The following is a 21517-nucleotide window of genomic DNA, read 5'->3' as shown; positions in this document are numbered from 1 at the left end:
TTGATTTATTTTTGGTGTAAACACCTAAATAAAGTATAAAATATGATTGCAATAGTATGTATATATGCAATAAATCTTTTTTTTTTTTATTATACGTCATTAATCTTTTCCCCTTCAGTTTAAAATGCTGCCCGACTATGCCAAAGTAATTGCGCTAATGGCCTAATATTTCATGGAATTTAAAGTTATAAACTTGAATAATATATTAGGCAGATTTATTGAATATCCGACTTTTATTCTGAAAAATGAGCGAAGAAAATAAAACTACAAATTAGCATAAAAAAATCTGTAAATAAGTATAAAATTCGATACTAAATATCTTATTTCAAGTCTGTGACTATGAGATCCATTCAAGATAAATACAATAGATTCTTTTCGTAAGTTATATTTAAATAATAATAATAATCTAGTTAGAAATTTTTTCACTACTTGATTTTACTTACTCTATTTTAAATAAACTCCTTACGGATCATTCTGTATCTGAATAGCCAAGGAAAGAGTAGCGCCAGATGGAGTGTCTTCAAATAGCCAACTGGATATAGAATATTCCAGACCACCAGAAACTGTTGAAGACGATCAACAAATGTAAATAGTTTTATTTATTAAAAATTTGTACTCAAGCAATAAATACTTAAAAGTAGAATATAAGTGTATTTGCTCTATAAATTGTTAATTATTAAGCCTAATAAAAGTACTAATCAGTGCATGTAGTACAGTAACTGCAGCATTGTAGTTTTCTTTCTAAATTTAGGTGGATTTGTTTTTTTAAGCAAAACTTATTTTTGCTTTCTCTATTCTTTTTGACTTTCTTCTAAATTCATGACACGACTTATCTAAGGTTTATTGGCTCGAATTTCTTGCATTTATTAGCTTCAGTGAGTAAATGCTAGCTTTTCTTTGTACTACCATTCTAGTTTCATTAGATTTTCAATCTTTCGGGCACCTTACTAAAAACTGTATTACCAGACTATAAGCACTTGTGAAACCTTAAAAGTTCATAACTTTAAGATATATATGCAGCATAGAAACATATAGCAAATTTTATTGAGTTTGGAATCGCAGAAGTTATGCTTGAAATCTGCCAGAATCAAATAAAAACTATCTTCAAATATTACAGTCCTGCTCAAAAAATAAGCAACAAAGGCAAAACACGAAGTAAAACAAAAGCTATTTAATAGATATGCGGTGAAATTGGGATCCAAGGAGTTGGTGTGGCATTACTAGAGCACATAGCAAACAATAAAGCAAAGACATACAAATGCACATGTATACGACCATCAACATTGCGAAAGACAAAACGGGTCGAAAGAATGGGTAATGGAAATATCACGAAAATAACGGGTATGATGTCCTCTAGCTGAGTTACATGCTTGATAACGGCGAAACCAGCTAGCAATAGTGTCGTTGATCGCTTGTTGTGGTAGTAGTGCCCATTGTAGTAATTCATGTCGGAGCTTGTGTAGGGTGCCTTAAGGCACGCTGCAACCTAGTGTTTGTCGTCCCAACAGTCCCGCACGTGGTCTATGGAATTCAGGTCCGCTAATCTAGCACGTCACGGCAGATGTGATATGGTTTTACTTTCCAGGTAACTTCGCACCACTCGAGCAGGCGTTACCGACCACAAATATCGCGTCGCTGCCCATTGCAGTGATAAAAGTACAAGAGGGTGTAGAATTTCCCCATTCGTTGTTAACCCAGCGCTTCCAAGATACCTAATCCTCTGTAAAGGTATCTTTCGATGATGTTTGACATCCGATAGCATGTCGCTGGCTCTTGCCATATCATTGTCCTTCGGTAATCGCTTTGGATGTTAAATCGAGCCTTGTCCGTAAAGACTGCGTGGCTCTACTGTTCTGGTGTCCAGCTGCGATGTTCACAGGCCCAATTCAACCGATAGATATAGACAAACGTCAGGCGTACAGTCCACCTTCATGCGGTTGAGGCGATACATTTTGGCGGGATATGGGCTGCCTGCAGCAGCAGAGAGATGCGACGCCAGCTGTCTTGCTGTTAGTGATCTACGACATCTTTTACATAGCAACAGGAAGCGGTCGTCTGCCGTTGGTGTAATCCTCCGTCGACCAGACCCACGTATTCTACATGGGTTTAGATCCCTTTGATAGTGATTTCTGTTGATGATACTCTATGCACACTGAGCTCTCTCGTAACAGCGGATTGTCTTGCACTAGCTTGCAACATCCCGACAGCGCTTCAACGGATTTTATTGTGTTAATTGTTTTTTTTTTTTCGGCTCGTGCTTTCCGCTTTTATCTAAAATGTATTAGAATGTGATTACAAACGTGAGAAGTAGTGAACGTTTATTATGAGAAATAGTAAGTACTTATTATTAAAACATATAAGTCTTATACTGTGTCAATTATGCATAAATTCTACATATTAATTAAGTTTGCATTACATTATAAATTAATAAATTATATATAGAGAGAGAGCGATTAAAAAAAGTATGGCAAAAAGAAATAAGAGGATTTGGTAATTGAATATCTATGCCCAAATTGAACAATGCGTTAGTAAGATAAAAACGTTGTGGAATAAGTCGTCATTTTCCTTGCGAATTTCGAGGGGTATGCATCGCTACATGAACGCTAAACGTTGTGCTGGCGAAAATCGGCATTCTTCTTGCGGGTTTCGAGTATTATGAACGCTGAACTACATTTTTACCTATGGCATTGCAAATGGAAATGGAGCAACTGTTCAAATGAGGTACTAGGAGATTATTCTTCCCAGAGTATTTCTGTAAAAGGAGATTTGTGTCATCTAACCTCTTAGTGTGCAGCAAGATTGGTACTCCAGGCCATTATATAACAGCATACCCACTCACAGACGAGTAGCACATGCGGCTGTCAGTTGATGATGCATCATTCATGCGCTTCTTCATTAAGCAGCCTGCTGTACTCGAAAAACTTAAACTCATAATGGGAAAATTGCAAGCTTTAGGACAGGACCTTTGTCATGTCACCTAGTGCACTACTGATTTCTGCCCAATCTTCAGTACTAACTGTCTTACTCATGGATGTCTTGTTGTATGGTACTACTGCTCTTGTGTAGTGTGTATATGATGCAAGTTTGTATATGAACACTTTGAAGTAACTAACGTATCCACAGCAACTATATATGTAAAATTCTCTAGGGTAACTTATGTGCGTACGTGTTTTTACTTATTTATTTATATATATATATTTATGTGTATATATATGTATCATTGTAGAACTGGTCTGTAATCAAGAGTAAAATGAGTGCAAAATTCTTGACTATTAGTGTGAAATGTTTACGTACGTGCAACAACGTACGCATGTGTAAAACAAACATCATTGTAACATTATATTCCCAATGTTTAAATCTAGGTGCATATAAAATGCACCACGGTAATGTTTAATGATTAGTGCATAATATCTATGTAAAAGCTGCAGTGTGTGCATCAGTATACAATTATTGTACTGTGCAAAATGTTTAAATATCAGTTTAAGATGCTCAAATGTCAGTATACAACATCAACAAAAGTCTCTATTAAACTCCTGATGCTGCGCTTCTGAAGCGCCAAAGAGTTCTCGCGTTGTACAGTTGCAGATTCCGGACGATACCCGATTAGTCCTAGTAAGCCGCCGGTGAGCTATAAGTTCGCTTAGCAATGCATACTGCTCGACATCTGCTTGGCGAAATATGATTTAAGACAGCATAATGCCTTCCAAGAATGCTCTGTATTACCTCAATGCACAATTTTGAGTTCAGACATCCCGTTTGAAAATCTGCTTATTTCTGTCCCCTGTGCCTGCTTTAACATTTTTATCATATATTTTTCAATAACTCTGAATACACAGAAGTTCCTTCGTAAAAAATGCTCGACTAAAATATTTTCGGTACTTTTCCGTTTTGCCGGCGCAAACGATAAAGTCGCCAATAATGGCACAACTGATGCCAAACGGAATATCTTCGCTGGTAACCTTTTACACCTCATTTTCAAAACAAGTCGCAGCCATTTCTTACCAGATTGATTGTTTCTTTCAATACTGGCATAAAATTACATAGAATATTTACAAAGATAATTAAATTTTATGCCCTAAGACCATTCGCGGTAATTAAGTCAATTAGGATGCAATCACACCGCTCAGGTGAAAATATAGAAAAGGCAAAATCAAGGGTTAAATTTATCCATTCTAATGAGAATGCACTAGCGAAGTGAAGCACTACGGTTTTACATAGTTTCTCAGTAAGCTATTTGTACGAATTGAAATAATTCTTGCATTTAAACTTGTAATCAAAATTAAGATTTAACTTGAAATTAGTGTAGAGAATTATATTTTTGTAGCGTAGTTTACGTGAGATGAGATCCCTTGGGGTTACGTGATACGAACCGGCGAATCAGGATGTTGAACCGCGATAGCATAGTAAATTCTTAAATTAATGTCTTTTTACAAATTTATTGTCTTTATTTATTGGCTTTTTACAAAATTTTAAACCATACTAAACTGTTTATACCTTCAAAATTAAAAAATTCTTAAAACTAACATTTATTAACATTTTTTATGTGTATACTGTATGTTGTCGCCAGCAAAGACTGCTTGGCGAGATTTGCGCCGGCGAAACGGAAAAGTACCATATTTTCAACTAATTATTGAAAACTTTTACTACCAGTTCAAGAAATGAATCAAATAAAATAAGGTTTCAGGCTCAATAATTTTGGTCACGCGTTACTTTTTCAGCAAAAATATAAGAAATTTAAATATTTACGCATACACTTTCCAAAGAAAATTATAAAAAAACAATTTTTTAACCTAATACAGATCTCTTAAGAAAAAAAAATCACGTTTATGTTATGCAAAATTAACTCTGAAAGAAATTTTCTCAAAATTATGTGATTTCTACCACTCTCACTTGAAGGAAAAAATTAGTTATGGAAAATTTTGAACAAATTCAAAAAACGTACAACCTTAAATAAAAATTTTCGAATATTAACATTTATGCAAATGAATATTTGAAATTCTCTCATCTGCACTTATATTTTTTTGTCATAAAAGAAATGCTTTAGAAAGTTGCATTTGAAAACCTAGCTTGCGTAGATCGCTTTAAAAACATTTCCAAATGGTCCCCAAAACTCTTACTCAGTTATTCGAATGAGATTAAATAATTTTAATTGACTAATTTTAGTGTAAAAAACACTTTTCTTGCAAACATTTTTTCCTTTGTGATTCTAATAAGAATTTAAGTTCGAGTATTTTATAATGTGTCACAGGACCAAAATTATCACAACCTGAATCTTTTTTAATAACTTGTATGCAACCATTTCAAACAAATTTATCTGCATTAATTAATAAAGGTAATATTTCAGTAGATATAATTAACTCCTTTTTACACTTATGATCTGACGAAAATTTTCATCTGATAATGAATTATTTATTTTATGTTTCAAAAGTTATTCATATAGTACGTTGTTAATGAATATTTTACATTTATGTAAAAGACATAAAATAAGCAGCTCTAAAATACAAAAATTTATTTCCCACTTTGTAATAACAGTTTAACATAAAATCTTCAAAACTGTTTCCATTCATTTCTTGCTTGTTACATCACTGAAATTTTTGAAATTGTAAGTAATCTCAGTGTTTATGTAATACGCATTTATTTCTTCAGTGATAGGCCAAATAGTTTGGTAGCTTAAATACTAGAAGAAGAGTTATGGTTTAAAATTTACCTGACTGAAATCTCTTAAAATCCTGACTAATATCTCTTCAAAATGTTCGAATTAGGAGTCAAGTATACTCCAACGAGGAACCCTCGCCAAGCTACATGCTGGAAGCTCATCACGAAAGTTTTGAAGATATTAGTTTCTTTCCTCAACAATCCAGAGATTATTACGTCAGTCAACGTTCTGTATCAGCTGATGACCTGAAAAGCACGAATATTCATTCGCTGTCTTCAACAGACGTTGCTAGTCCTCGACAGAAAGACGCTGGGGAAGTGGCACCTGTATCAGTAAGTATGAACAACGTTTCATTCAGATTTCGTCAATTCGATATTTTATAAAGGTTAGTTTAGAATAGTTTGAATAACATTACCTAACCCAAATGAGTGATAGCCATTAAAATTCTATTAATACTGTTTATCGTATTATTAGACTTATTATAAATGTTTGTAGTGTCAATAAACTTAGGAATATGTTAGGTTCTAAACGTAGGAAACTAAAATGTGAACTCATATCATATGGCTTCAAGGTCAGTTATGAGGCGGCGATTAGTATTGTTGGTTGTTGGTAACGGCATTTTTAGATCATTATCATAATTATGGAATATGTTTCAAACTCGACGCCGCACTCTAGTTAACTTGAGATTTAAATGCTAATGAAACAATACATTGCTGCTGTTATAACTCAGAAAATCTAGCTAAGGTAAAATGAACATGTCCCAAGTGAATTACAAGATAGACATTGGCCGTGTCTCGAAGAGAATATTTCAAAGAACGAATAAATCAATCCTACATCTAGACTATCTCATAGAACGAATGAAGAATTCAAAAACACTGTACACTTTTCTATACAACTCTGTACAAAGGAAGGCTTTCCAGTATACCATTAACTGTACCGTTTTTTTTCTTTTCTATCACAATGTAGTAGTACATTAAATTCCCAGAAGCCATTATAGCTCGGCCTCTATATTTACGAAAGTATGATAAATATTATTTACAAATTTTGTACATATACTGATAATTTTACTGAAATTACATGTGAAATTATTTATTTTTCTGTATAATGTAACATGAAAATCTCGAGGGAGGATGTTGTGCAAAAAAAAGTAAAAACATAGGTGAAAATCTATTCAACATTGAGTAAATGGCTATCTCAATAATTGACGGGACATCGCCAAGCTGCCAACGTTTTTGACAAATAATTTTTGTTGCCAAATTAAGCAAGAAATCGCCAAAAGTCGCCAAACTTTGCTAATATTTGGTGATTTTTTGGTCCCGCTCCTGTATATCCGTAATAGGTATTGTAACTGAATAAATATCATTGGTCACTATATTAGCTGTAACCGTATCTGGCCCTCATATAGGCCTTCTAGTAATTTCGAGAAGCAGAAAGTACTAGAAATACCTCGGCGGCCGGGGGAAAACTGTATAACACCTGAGAGAGCATCTGCCCTCAGCAGTTGTTGTTGTGAGTTAGAGACTTCGGAGTATTGAAAGCTTCGCCTTTTAGATACGCTTTGCTTGAGTTGTGTTTAACGTTTTTAGTAGTTTAAAGTGTAACTACTGATTGTAACTCTGTGTTTTAGGAAACACCTGTACAAGTATTTCTGTGGAAATTTAGAGAACACTGAAGTGTTTCTTTTGATAAAATACATTTAATCAACCTATCATACGACCTTTGTGCATTCAATCTATTACGAGCCCGTACGCACGCAACAATATATAGATATTTGTTTTAACATCATCTGTTGTCAAAAAAAGTGCAAATTAATTATAAAACTTGGAACGCTTTTGCTTTCGGGCATCATATTTAACGCATTTAAAGAAATATTCGAACACTGAGTATTTTTTTTAATTTTTATAAAAATGTGTCTATTTTTAAAAATATTTCAAATTTCTTGATTATAACTGCAATTTTTTATAACTATTCGTTCATCATATTACTAAAACAAACATTCAGCAATTTTCCTGATTTTAGAATAAAAAAATATTTTATCAAAACTATTCATCTGTTGGCCCACCAGCGGTCGAGCGGTAAAGACGCTGAACACTGGTAGTTCGGTCCGAGGTTCGAATCCCGCGAATGGGCTGGCTACATGGGCGTTTTTATGGTTTTCCCCATGTGTAACGTGTATACGAGCCAGTTTCCCTTAGAAAGTCCTCCACGAAGGCATCCCTCTCTTTAGGCAGATAGCCCTCGTGTGCCTTGCGATAATTGAATAATACCAATACCAATACAAATATTTATCTGTTACAATTTGCCCAGGACTTGGGGCAAACAGTAACAATAAAAACGACCTTGTTTTAGATACATTTGGTGATGATTATTACTTGATATACTGACACTGAATGATATCAAGTGGTTTATCGTAAAACAAAGATAAAATTATTAAACAATTAAATAAAAGTCAATCTTCATACGGATTTCAGTTAACGCAAACAAAAGATAGTTTTCCCTCACACACTTAAAGTGTGCCCACATTTTGCAAACTAAGCATTGCGCCCGTTCCTCACTAGAGTTGTCGAAAGCCTCTTCGCAAGTTAAAACCGCTTTTCTGTTTCAGAATCTGTATTTGAGTTCAAAATCCTCTTCTTCATCTATTTTAGCTTTTTGCTTAATTTTTGTATTTTTTCCTTTATCCTTTTCCTTTCCTTTATCTTTCTCTTCTTTTTCGTTTTCTATTAAGTACATCTTCATGTTCTTTTTCTGATGCTTATTTTTCGAGTGTCAACTAGGATGGCAGATTTCCTTTTTTGTCGGCCTCTGTTAAACTGCTTCTTAGGTGAAGCTTTAGGGTGTGGTCTAATCTTTGAGGGTGATAAATCGATTTTTATATTCAGGGAAAAAATTTGTAAATAGAAAAGAGTAATTTGCACGTTATCATTTAAATAAGAAAGGTTCTAATAACTAAAATCTCGGTTGTTGCAATAAACAAGTTGCAACATGTTACAACTTGTCCGGACACGTTTTGTTGATTTATATAAAAAAATGAAGCAGAATTTTAAATCTTAATGCATAGACAAAATAAATATTTGAAACCATTTTAAGAAAATCAGTTAATTTGCTTTAAATCAAAATTTACGAGATATGTTTTCCCATTAATTGGCTAAGGCTTAGGACGTGCGTACAGCCTCTCGTTACCCATATCGGTGAGGCATTGACTGTACTTGCATAATAGGTCCCATCAAAAAATCATATTTAATGAAAATTCTGATAAAAAATTTTAAAACCTACTCCGTAACGTGCGTGTTACTATTTAACTCCTTTATAACCTGTCCCTAGCTCTACAAAGCAGGTTTAAAATTATAAATTTATATCCGTTGAATCCCATTTATTCCAAAACTGGCGGAAATATATTAAAATATTCTCGCTTAGATGTCTGTTGTGTCAAGTGTGTGTAGATAAAAAATTTTCTCTATTATTTTTGCTAAAAAATGGTCATGTTTTAACAAATTTCTGTCATTTTTATTAGTTTTATTAAATTTCTTATTTAAACCTTTCAATGTAAATGTTGACTGCGCGGGGAAAAATAGCAGTGTATATTTATTGAATGCTCTGAATTTGTATTCTTTTTTATTTTCTGCTAATTTGGCATTATTATAAACATCTTCCGAGTATAGAATCCAATTCCTGTATGTTATTTTTGTCAGTAAGATTACATTCATGTGTACACAATACGTTGGTTGACAAGAAAGCGTTCCACTTAACGCAAGAAAATACGATTCTGTTAAACTTAATTAATCGACATAAATACTCATACAGTTGATAGATGATAACAGTTTATAAACAGTTGAAAACCAGCTCGATTAGCAAATTAAAAAACTGACTTGTTAACGAAATATCATAAAAGAGAGCAAGTTTGTCCTGCTTCAACCGTTTTCTTCAATTTGCTTTCAGGATCGTTTTGAGTTCTTTTAGTACCTTCTTAATTAACTTTATTTAATGTTTCGTAAACTTTTATCCATTATAGACCATCCTGTTTTCTTCCCAACAGTCTATCTAACATATGCTTTTGAGTAGACTGGATTTATTAAACATGTAAGGAATTTTTTAATAGACGTTATTAAGCATTTGAGATTTGTTTACTCTTTAGGTGTCAATCCAAGGTGCAAGTTCTGACAGTGATGAAATTATTTTGCTGCTAAATGACAGAGAAGTCAACCAGGGAACAACATCCAGCGATGCCAATAAACAGTCAAAGAAGCTTACCAGACCAACTGTGGTTTCTCCGCCATTCCCAAGGGGACTAAAAATCACTGAAAACTATGGTTCTGATGGTAGCATTAATACTAGAGAAAATTCCAGCAATATTATTGAAAGATCTGTCAGTTTTGGAAGTTTCAGCGATTCCGTCTTGATGTCATATGAGCAGTCTGAAGAAAGAGGAGCTTCAGATGAAAGCAGCGGTGTAGTGAACAACAGATGTGTTAGATCTATTGATATGATGGATTTGATACCTGTTGGAAATTCAGAACTCAAAGGAGGTATATTCTTATCATCTGATTCGGATATATGGTCTGAACCAGATACTACGTTGTCTCGTCAGCGCATGGGATTATGCGTCGAAGAAACGACGTTGTCATCAGATTACTCCACAACATGTGTGTCCGAAGATGTGCATAAAAAGAAATTATGTCCCCAAAGTAGGTGTGAATCTAGGAGAGGCAAAAACACCATTCATGTGCCAACCAAAAAAACAGGTAATTTTGCAAATCTTCCCATTCATGTCTTTGACATACTCGGTAAGATACAAATAAAAAAGCAGCAGTAGTGAATTGTTGCCTCTTAATACAAATAGTATGTCCCATTCAAAATTATCCTAATTAAAACTACCTAAAAATATTCGACAAAAATTAGTTGAATTCAACTATTTGTGTAATATTGAGTTGAGTTGAATTCTTATTATTTAGATGTGTAATATTGACCTGACATCTGTTACCTTAGAGGTTATCCGGAAACTGTCTAGTGATGAACACAGCACCAATGTAGTGAAATATAAAACGTCATTGTTTCAACAATAAAATACGTGCTGTTCTTGGCTTCTTGAATATAATTTGCTTTAGAAGTCAACTTAAAAGGCACCATGTACTAAAAGATGTAAGGCAAATACATTAGAATGAAATTTTTCCTGATAAATTTGACAAGACCATGCATCTCAATCCAATTATCTGGCCACTTTTTTCTGGCGTTTCCTTGGGATATCTTACTAATTCTCAATCATAAGATCTTGGACCATTAATTTCTTTAATAACATATTCAAGCTTTTCATTGTTAGATAATACTAAAGTCAACATTAATAAAATTAAAGGCTATCAGTTGTAGTAAGCTGTGACTGCCATCAGTCTTAAGTCCAATTAAGATCACTTCTTTTTCATATGAATATTAAATATGTTTTAAAAGTGATTCACTTAATTTCATGCAACAAAAAAGGAATACAGTTATTTTAATTTTACTTAAAGAACAGTTAGAAAGGAATCCGAAATGTTAAATTTTTATAATAAAATGGGAATGAATTAAAATTGCTATAACATTATATATTTTAAACTAAAGGAAGAGACATAAATTAAAAATTTTATTAAAGTACTTTAGTTGATATGAATTATGTTTTGAAATAACAGCAAATGAAAATTCTCTTACAGTATTATTGTTCATTATTTTAATGCGATAAAAGAAAGTTTCAATTTCCTGCGGTCCAAGGTTAAAGCAAAAAACCTTTAAAGGAAAAACACTATTCAAAGAGTTAACACAGGTAGATACTAGCCATGGAACATTAAATTTTCTCCATAAAAATAAGAATGTGGTAATCAGGGCCTAACATTCGGTGATGCACTTCTGATTCAGGCTCACTGAAATTACAAAAATAGTGTTCTCTTTTTAAGGAATATTTCTATTTTATATAAATAAAACTAATTTTTACAAAGTCATGAGTTAAAATGTTTGACAAGTTTCAGACAATCGCCGCCTAGTCGGTATAGTGATCAGGGAAGCTGACTGAGATACCGAAGGGCCTGCGTTCGAATCCCGGAGAAGGAATGCTTATAACTGTCCGTCCCTTCATAGGAAAGGCGCTGGTGGCCCACCTATTAAGTGCATCCATAATAAAGAGACCACCACATCCGGCCTTGTATAAATTAATGGACTAGGTTACATTTGTAATTGTTCCCAATCTGCCATCAGGGGAAAAAAAAAGTTCTCAGGTTAGGATTCGAAAATTCGAATGACAGGGAAAAACGGAGATTCAAGTTTCGAACCTTCTTGGAGATTCGTAGAATTCGGGAATTCGAATATCCCATTCTTGATAATTCGAACTGTTACAGTAGAAGAAATCAGTATTTGAATTCGACCAGAATGTTTATGAATCAATTGAAAAAAAAAAAATAGAAAAAGAGCTATCTTATTTAAGGTAAACAAATAAATCCAAGTTTAAATTCTGTTATATAATGGCCATGAAAAGAATAAAACCCAAAAGAAGTAATAAATGATAAGGCTACATGCCTTAAATTCAGAATTTCCAAGCAATGTTTAAAGAAATTTTCTAACGTGCATATTTTTTTTTACGCCAACCCAAAATCTCTTCGCCAAATAGTATTAGACATTTACCGCGATGCCAGTAACTCATTTTATGTAGAAAAGCAGCAGTAGTCAAAATAAATGCGGAAAATCAATGTGTTAATTAAATAAAGGGGCAAAAAGGGCTAAGGGTAGTTTCTAATGATGCAGAATATTTATAAAGAATATTTCGGAGAGAATCAAAAGGTGAAGTCATGATATGAAATATTAATTATGCCCATCGGGAGTTAGGATGAGAAAATGTTTCGTTAAGTTAAGAAACTGTAGTTAGCGAATAAAAAGTATTACTTTTTATCGTATAATTACATTCTTCAGTCAAGCTGTTTATCAGTTTCTGTAGTTTATATGCTTATTAATAAAAGTTCATTTGCCTATACATTACAAAAAAAAGATGACATTTATATTTTTTAATACTGCTTCTCATGCTGAGATGGATTATAAATTCTTAGGAGAATATGGAAATTTCTTTTAGGTATTATCAACTGCTTATCTCTCTTCTATAAATTATGCTTTCTTACGTTGTTTTAAAAAATATATTAAGAAAACTTTTTAGATGATAAAAATTAAATCATAGCAGACTTTTATTAGACAACTAAAATTTTGTTCGCGAGAAAAAAGATCTGTATGATCTTTCTGGCACTTACAAAAGGTGCTCGTCTGATTAGAATATTCAGTATTATTAATTGTTATATTTCCAAACAAATATTATTCATTTTAACAATGAGTGCAATTCCTGCATAATTATCTTTTCCATTGCAGAACAGTAAATGCTTCACAGAGAATTAATTAATTATGATTTATTTTTGTATGCAAGTCCTTTTTTCTTAAGTAAATATTTTTAAAAAAATAAACCTCTGTGCAATTTTTTAAGAAGAATAAGTAAAATTTAAGACAATGGCTGAGCTCAGTTTTCACTAATGAATACCTTTTACCACTCGTAAAAATTTAAAGATGGTACAATTATCTTTAGTTCCATTTGTGAGAACGTATGTGTATGTGTTTGTGTGTGTGTTTATATATATATATATATACATAAATTTACAGGGTGTCCATTAGTATATATGTCTATAGAGAGAGATATAGTTATACAGGGTATCCCATTAGTGTATGTATGTATGTGTACAGAGAGGATGTACAATAAGTTTCCATACAGAGAAAATATAAACTTTTTTTGTGAATTTTTTTTATTTGTATAATATGCTGCACATCACTACCATTGTTTTGAAGACTGATTTTGATGCCTGTCTCCCGCTGCTGAAGAACACAAACAGAGCTTGAGTTATGCTTGTAATGGCCTTGGTGGTATGTTCCTTGAGATAACTTATGTTTTGTATCTGATAAAATACCCATTTCCTTTCTTCCTTTTAAAATACAACTGCAACAGATTGCTAAATTTATTTATGCCACACTTATTTTTTTAATGGAAAAAAGTACTCTCTTTTTATTTCTCGCCAACCTACACACGAGGGATGTTTCGAATGTTCTAGAAATTTAGATATATTTTTTTTTTGTTCCGCCAATTTTCATCAATATGACAAGGCATGTTTTTCAACATAATCCCCATTCGATTGAATACATTTACCCCAACGAAAAATTAACTTTTTTAATTGTCCTCAAAAATCGTTTTCGGTGTCGCCTCAATCCACCTATTTATGAACAGTTGAACTCTCAAATTGGACCCCACCCCACCCCATAAAGTTTTTTCATATGTGGAAACAAAATACTTCTCGCAGACCTTGGAATAATTTCTGAAGTTTTCACACCCTCTTAACGGAAAAAGAAAGTGACTACTTTTCGCATCTTTCATGTTGCAAAAAACTGTGCCACAAAATGCATCTGCATCAGTCAAGCAACTGACTTGGACTACACAATATTTCACGGAACAAGCTGCATAAATATGCCAAGACTAGTGTCTGGTCGACAACGTTGCTTATAAGTTATAGGAATTCAACTAGAGCTCGATTCCTAGAACTTATATAAATAACGGAAGTAACATTTTCGGCCCAAGAATCTGCTGATTTTAGTTTTAATTTTAGTTTTCAATGAATGAACACGAATTAGGGTCCCTACAACACTTTTTTACTATTTTTACACTCATGTCTGCCTGTCTGTGTGTAATGTTTTTTCGTCCACGATCATTCATATCAAACTTCCAAAAATTTCTGCTTTCCGTTTTTAAATTTTTTGCATTTATGTAAATAGTTGTTTAGATTTCATACAAAATTGGACAAATGGAAGTGATATTTTACATGAAGACAATAATATTTTTCTTGGAAAACTGTATTAAAATATAATCTAGAATTTTTTAGTTTAATATTTGAGACTTTTAAATCAACGGGAACACCACATTAAATTTTGGCTGAAGCTGATAAACTGAAAGTATTATTTTGCTTGAATAGATTTTCCTGAAAACCTATGTTATGATATAATCCAAAACTTCTCAAATTTAGCATTTAAAACACTTCCATGCATATACGATGCACATACAATCATGAGAAGAACAATATATTAAATTTTGGTTATATATGATAAACCGAAAGTGGCATCTTACTTGGAACTCTTAATAGATTTTCCTAAAAAGTATAGAATCAATCACTTTAATAAGAGTTTAAACTAAAATAATACAGCACACATTTCCATTATACCTAGACATGATATTTATTTGTATCAAGCCGTAGAATGATTTTTAAAACGGCGTTCCATTTGCACAGATTCAAATTTCTAATGCAGACATGTTAAGAAAAAATGCAAATCAATAGTGCACTTTTGCATTGTTGATAATGACGAGGTACAAGAGCAAATAGTGAATTTGAAAATACCTGTTGCTTTACTTCTTACTAATCCCGGAACGCACGGTAATGACTATTCCGCTGTAATTTAATAACATTGTTTACTAATACCTAAGTATCGCGGAATACACGTGCAGATTAAAATAAATTTAGATTTGTTGATACGTGGGAAATTACGTAGAAGAAAATTAAATAATGGTATTTGTTTCATAGTTCTTTTAATATTAAACATTTAATTGTCTTTAAATAGAAACCATTTATATTCTATGCTATTCAGCTGCTCAATAAAATGCAATTTTCAGTAAAAACAAATAAAGAGGTGAACATTTGATTATGTTGATTGATATAAATTTAGAAAACTAGTTTTTACGTACTGCCAAATTGTAGTAAATAAAAATGTAATCCCAATTTTCGTATTACAAACCCTTTTATTTATCAGAACTTTTTTTTTTTGAGCAAGCGCTCAACTATAAGTGATATTTTTCTTAACCTGTTCAGTGCCGCGTTTTAACTCGGGCTTATCGAGTTAACTCAAGAGCGGCACTGAACGGGTTAAGGCTCCTTTGCTGTTTAAAATATGGAGCTGGCGGGAGATCATGCGCAAACAACATCAGTTTTTTTTTTTTTTTTTTTTGTTGTTGTTGTTGTTGATATGAGTATCACTTAGATACATCAAATTTTCTTTTAAAATTAGTTTCTAATTTCTAAAAAGTTCTAACGTTCGTTACTCAAACTTCAGTTTTAAAAAGGCTTATCGATAATGAATCATTAATTAGTTTTCTTCCATTTACTATTCACTGTTTTTTCAACATTTTGTCTTCTGTGCCAGTTGGAAGATAGTCTGATTTTTTTCTTGACTCGGGGTTTCTTTTCAATTTTTTTCATTCTAACTATTTTAAACGAATTACAAAAAATTTCAATTACGCAATTTTGATAGACGGGAAATGTATTTTAACAACCCCTGACTTAGTTTTTATCCCCCCCCCGCCTAAAATGTATGAAATTTATTAGCTTCGCCCTTTTAGTAACATTTGCCTTTGCATTTCTTTTGCTAGCAAATAAAGTCAAGAGGTGGTTGGAAAAGCTGAAGAACTATCTACGCATGTTCGAAGAAGCTAATTATCATTTAACAGACGAAATCAACAATTTATGCGATGTTCGAAGCCAAATGGTCGCTATTCTAGCCACCGAAGGAAAAGTAAGAAACATAAATTTAATAATTTTAAGTTCAAAATTAATTAGAGAATATAAAATAATTTTGTATATATTTACTGTTATTAAGGATTGGATTGGATTATTCAGTTATGGCAAAGCACAAGAGGGCTATCTGCCTAAAGGGAGGGATGCCTTCGTGGAGGACTTTCTAAGGGAAACTGGCTCGTATACACGTTACACATGGGGAAAACCACGAAAACGCCCGTGCAGCCAGCCGCGTATACAAGTCAGTTTCCTTTAGAAATCCCTCCATGAGGGTATACCTCTCCTAAATAGATAGCCCTAGAGTGCTTTCTAATAATTAAATAAACTAAACTATTTTGTAGAAAGACAACAAATCTTATCTTTCTTGTGAACTTTAGGTACTCAGAGTTGCCTGCTCAACGTGAACATTCTACAAATATTCAAGAATTTTACAAAAAACACTTGCAGAAATAATTTTAAACACGTACTCATTGTTTTATAATTTCATCTCTTAAATCTTCATCTCTTAGAGCATTTTTTTCTTTCACCTCCACCTCTGCAGGTTCCCGAATTAGAGTATAAAATTGCCGTTAGTTCCTACATGTTGTTAGTTCCATATCGAGAGAATGTAATCTTTGTCCGATAATTTATATGCCGAGCCTTTAATAATTTATGTTGCTATATTGAACGAAGTCTCACCGTAGTATAAATGTCACAGATCATGATCTGAAACTATCTTAAACTGAATTCTTTGATCAACTTTGTTGTAGATCAACTACCAACTTTTTTTACATAATTTTTTTAGACCAAGTCTACATTCTGTTCATTAGCATACTAAAGGTCCCCATATAAAAAGGAGCTGTGGTTTTTTAGCGCTATTATTATTTTTTTAGCATATAATGAATTCTCCTTAATGTAAAATATGTTATTATATTTATATCTGCTTGCCATATCAATGGAGCTGGATTCAAATTACTGAGAAGACATGTATGCTTGTAAATGTACAGTGTCTGCGCGGCAGGGTGCACTCAAAATACTGGAGAGCCGAAAGCTATTTATAAAATGACTTTAGAAGAGGCATTTTTGATATATCTGTACGTACGTATGTATGTATCTCGAATAACTCAAAAAAGAGCAGTCATAGAACGTTAGATTTTTCCCTTCTGAATTCTAAAAATAGTAACCTCTGTTTGCACTGCGTCATTTCGAGAAAAATCTGTCATATGACTCTTATATAATTCTGATGATGTAAATGAAACTAAAACTCATACAGCCAATAGTAATTTTACAGCAATATTAACCATCCAATCAAAATGCATTGAGAACCAAAACTAACTCAGTCTGAATTAAGATTTCTCCCTGAACATAACGCACTTGCTTTCAACGCTTTGGCTTAGCTGGACTGTTGTCTGTCTGCTGCTGCTTTCTTGCTACAAAGTTATAAAAAATGCAAACTTTTTCAAATAGCCACAGTTAATGTGCCAACTTGTTTTTGGCCACAACATGTTTACTGAAATAAAAGTTAAATTAAACATACCTTGACTGCCAAATTTCTTATTCCTTTTGGATCGGCGGTTCAGCATTCTACGACATCAAAATTCTAGCTGTTCATTGTGGATACAACCACCTGCGTTCTACTACAGAATCTATTACAGCAAAAGAATTTATTACATATTTGTTACATAGAAAAGAGAACAAACTATAAAAGACGTATATGGTCAAAAACTTTGCGCACTGAGCTGTAAAATTTACAAAAAAGTTAAGAAAATTCCTAGTTCGTACGCTGAAAAGTTGCTTAGATACTGTGGTTCCGTGAAAATATTAACAAAGGCAAATTAAAGTGCAATGAAATGTGTAAAAAAGATTAAATAAACAATATAAACACTTGAATATTTACAAATAAAATTCAATACTAATTGTAAGCAATGTGCTGATCAAAGTAAGGCATATTTTAAACATTAGAATTAAAGAGCGACAAAAGACTTAAACAAAAATACAAAAACAAAGCGGTAAATAGTAGATTAGCCCAATTCGAATCTCATTAAGGCTCTTCAGGGGAAATAATTTTAATGATTTTCGAATCCAGCTAACTCCATATCGCGTTTTGCCGAAACAGACAATTGAAACTGTATACGAAACAATTTTTATAAATTAACTGAAAAAACTTCGCCATAAACTTTAACATATATATATATATATATATATATATATATATATATAGTCTGTTACCCGCCTCGGTGAGCTCAGTTTTTTTAATCTGATACATGTTGGTAAATTGTGCATGTTTTGCTTTAAATGTGATTGAATTATGTTGCTCTTATGTTCCAACTAAGATTTTTATACCTTTGGTTTATCTGCATGCAGAACAGTTGTAGAATTATCAACAATTTAAAAGTTTAAGTGGCGCTAGGCCTGAAGATGCCGCCATTTGTTTACATTTTAAAGGGTATACTCCAACTGCGCGAATCAAAATTTAGTAGAATAGTGAATAACTTTAGTGTCCGTTTACCCTGTGAGCCAAAAGTTAACTTTGAATATTGTGCACCGAAAATTTTCTCTTCCTGCTCGCTGCCCGAATTGTTTCTTTTCAGTAAAAACTGTAATTTTAATTGCAAAAATTATTTTAACTGTATTTGATGTTACGTTTTTCTGTATTTTAAGATATTTAACGAAGATGTCTTGAGATTTAAAGGTATTTTTGCCTTCTCACGAATTAAGAACTGAATTGATTGAATGAGAAATATGTCTTCGATGGAATTCGAGGAAATAAGTTTAAATGGAGGCAGCAAAAAATGTGCATAATTTAATAGGCCGTACAAGGAAGTCATGTGGTGTCCATATCAGATATTTTTAGAAAGAGGTTTAAAGAGTTTTTAATAAATATCAAATAAAAGCTTCGGTGTGAAGATTGTTGCTAGCTCATTTTCCATAAATATAGTGGAAATTTTTGAAATGGAAAGTTCATTCACCTGCTATTGTAAACAAGCTTTTTAAAATGTTGTAAGAAACCTAAACTATTTAATAAAAAAATAAGTATGTAAAAATCTGAAAGATTTAAGATTTTAACAATCGACCAAAAGGATTTGAATAAGGTTTCTTAAACTCTCGCTGAGCTCCCAGTCTGCTGTTGCACTCACCCTGCTAACCTATTTCTTTTTGTCTTTCTAGCTTTATGATTACGCATAATTTTCTTCGCACTTAACGTCATATAGAATTCAACATGAAATTTACAAAAATTTTAAAAATAGCATAGCAGCATATGTTTAGAATTCCAGTGTTAAGTGTTGGCATATATTTTCTACTTTTTTTCGTAAGATGGCTTGCAGTATATATTTTTTTTTTTTTTTTTTTTTGTCTTTTTATTATTAAACTTGTGTGTGTTAATTTTATTAAATACCATGTTCACATAAAATTCATATCATCTTCACCTTTAAGTCACATAAAATTCATATAAAACAGCATATCTTCAGAATTTCCGATAGACAGTCTCGCGCTGGAGATAAAATTGTTTCGTTCCGTACAGTGTTGCCACTACTCGCTTTCAAAGCGTTGAGTCTGTTAATCGAAAATTCATTAAATATTTATAAAATATGAAATATAAAATTCGAAATTCAAAATTCGGGCTTCCAGGCGCGTATATTAGGGTGGAAGACTACATTATTCAAAATTTGATGGCACTAGGTTCCGTCGTTTTCTTACAGTGCGGTGGTGTGGTGTGGTGTGGTGGTGTATTTAATTATGGCAAAGCACACGAGGGCTATCTGCCTAAAGGGAGGGATGCCTTTCGTGGAGGACTTTCTAAGGGAAACTGGCTCGTATACACGTTACACATGGGGAAAACCACGAAAACGCCCATGCAGCCAACCCGTTCGCGGGATTCGAACCTCAGACCGAACTACCAGTGTTCAGCGTCTTTACCACTCGGCCGCTGGTGGGCCTTCTTACAGTGCGAGAAACATAAATACATGCAGATTCTTTACTATTTAATTTCTCTAAAAATAACACAGGGTAATATATTTGGTGACCACAATTAAAAAAGTGATACGCCGTTTAGAGTGAACCTAAGCAAAATCCCATTTCGAAACTAATAAAACTAATTTATTTTGGGCTAATAAAGAATTTTACATAGCGATATCTGGGAAACCCTTTGAAATTCCCTCCTGTTTTTGCGAGTTAATACATTGAGATATACAACTAGTACTAACTTTCTAGTTAATTCAATTTATGGAGATAAAGTGATTTTATACGTAATTTAATTTATTATAGCTGGAGAATATATGCTTCGATTACCTAACTGCTTTGAAACAGGGTATTGCATTTAGGTGGCATCCAGGATTGAAACGGCAGGGAATCTAGAAGCTGCAAACAATTAGCATTCTCTTGGGGTAAAAGCCCATTCCAGACGTCAAAATCGATTAACAACTAGCGCATTGTTAATTCCAGCTGCTGCTTAACTATCTGACTTCACGACTGAAGCCATTTAGTAAATTCGAAGTTAATAGGCATCAATGGATGTGTAGCCTGAAGCTGATAATATGATGAAAGCTTTATTTTACATCAAGTTTCATCCGTTAACTAGTTTTGATCGCTAAAATGTCCCATATATATATAAATCTATGTATAAACTTATTTAAATGATTTCCTTAGATTACTTAGCGTTATAGAACGCCTTTACCGGCTTTGCGAATTTAAAGTTCTTTATCACTTTTGATATAATAAATTTTGTGACACAGCCCTTTTGTAATTTGCCTTGAAGTAATTTTAGAACTAAAGAATGTTTGCCCGAATTATTATTTGACATATCATCAGCTCTGAAAATCAAATTTTAGCTTTCCAGTATCGCTTAAAAGAAATAAGTAGTGATCCACTGATCCATTATTCAGAATTTAATATACGAAAAATATATTACAAATTAAAAACTTCTCTTTTTACTTGTATTAAATATTTCAAATGAAAAGAAACTGAAATAACAACATCTTTTATACAGAATGTGATCGTGAGTTACTAGTAAGTTCTCGAAATCGGTGATCTCTCTTTCTATTTCTAATAATTTCTTTCATTTAAGTACAGCTGAAGAAGTCACTGAAAATGCTTCTCATAAATTGTGCACTCAGTTTCACTTGTGAAATTCTTCCCCTGTTTATCTAGTATGAACATTTATATAAATTTTTGAATATCATTTCAAAGTGATCATTTATTATTACGCTATATATTATAGATTAAAGAAATGAAAACAGGATATAACTTAACTTAAAAGATATTATATAATAATATATTCAGT

The 21517-nt window shown here is 32.6% G+C and overlaps 1 protein-coding gene and 1 long non-coding RNA gene across 3 annotated transcripts in view; one reads left to right on the top strand and one right to left on the bottom strand.

The window, feature by feature from the left end:
* Positions 1-571, bottom strand: part of LOC118182816 (uncharacterized) — a 33496-nt gene extending 32925 nt beyond the window's left edge. The window contains exon 1 of the long non-coding RNA XR_004757125.2: positions 444-571. This is a non-coding gene — a long non-coding RNA (uncharacterized LOC118182816). The remainder of the gene's footprint in view (positions 1-443) is intronic.
* The window catches only part of LOC118182814 (uncharacterized), a 263465-nt gene that overhangs the window by 231545 nt on the left and 10403 nt on the right, over positions 1-21517 (top strand). For both annotated transcript variants that reach the window (XM_085813015.1, XM_085813016.1), the window contains 4 exons: positions 489-585; positions 5763-5988; positions 9792-10398; positions 16113-16255. In XM_085813015.1, the coding sequence (XP_085669141.1) occupies positions 489-585; positions 5763-5988; positions 9792-10398; positions 16113-16255 (1073 nt within the window). The remainder of the gene's footprint in view (positions 1-488; positions 586-5762; positions 5989-9791; positions 10399-16112; positions 16256-21517) is intronic.

The sequence above is a fragment of the Stegodyphus dumicola genome, chromosome 3 (genome assembly GCF_044657685.1).
Source record: "Stegodyphus dumicola isolate Sdum_Otavi_A_Nest chromosome 3, ASM4465768v1".
NCBI lineage: Eukaryota > Metazoa > Arthropoda > Arachnida > Araneae > Eresidae > Stegodyphus > Stegodyphus dumicola.
Note: the sequence above shows the minus strand (reverse complement) of the source record. Positions and strands in the feature narration are given on the sequence as shown.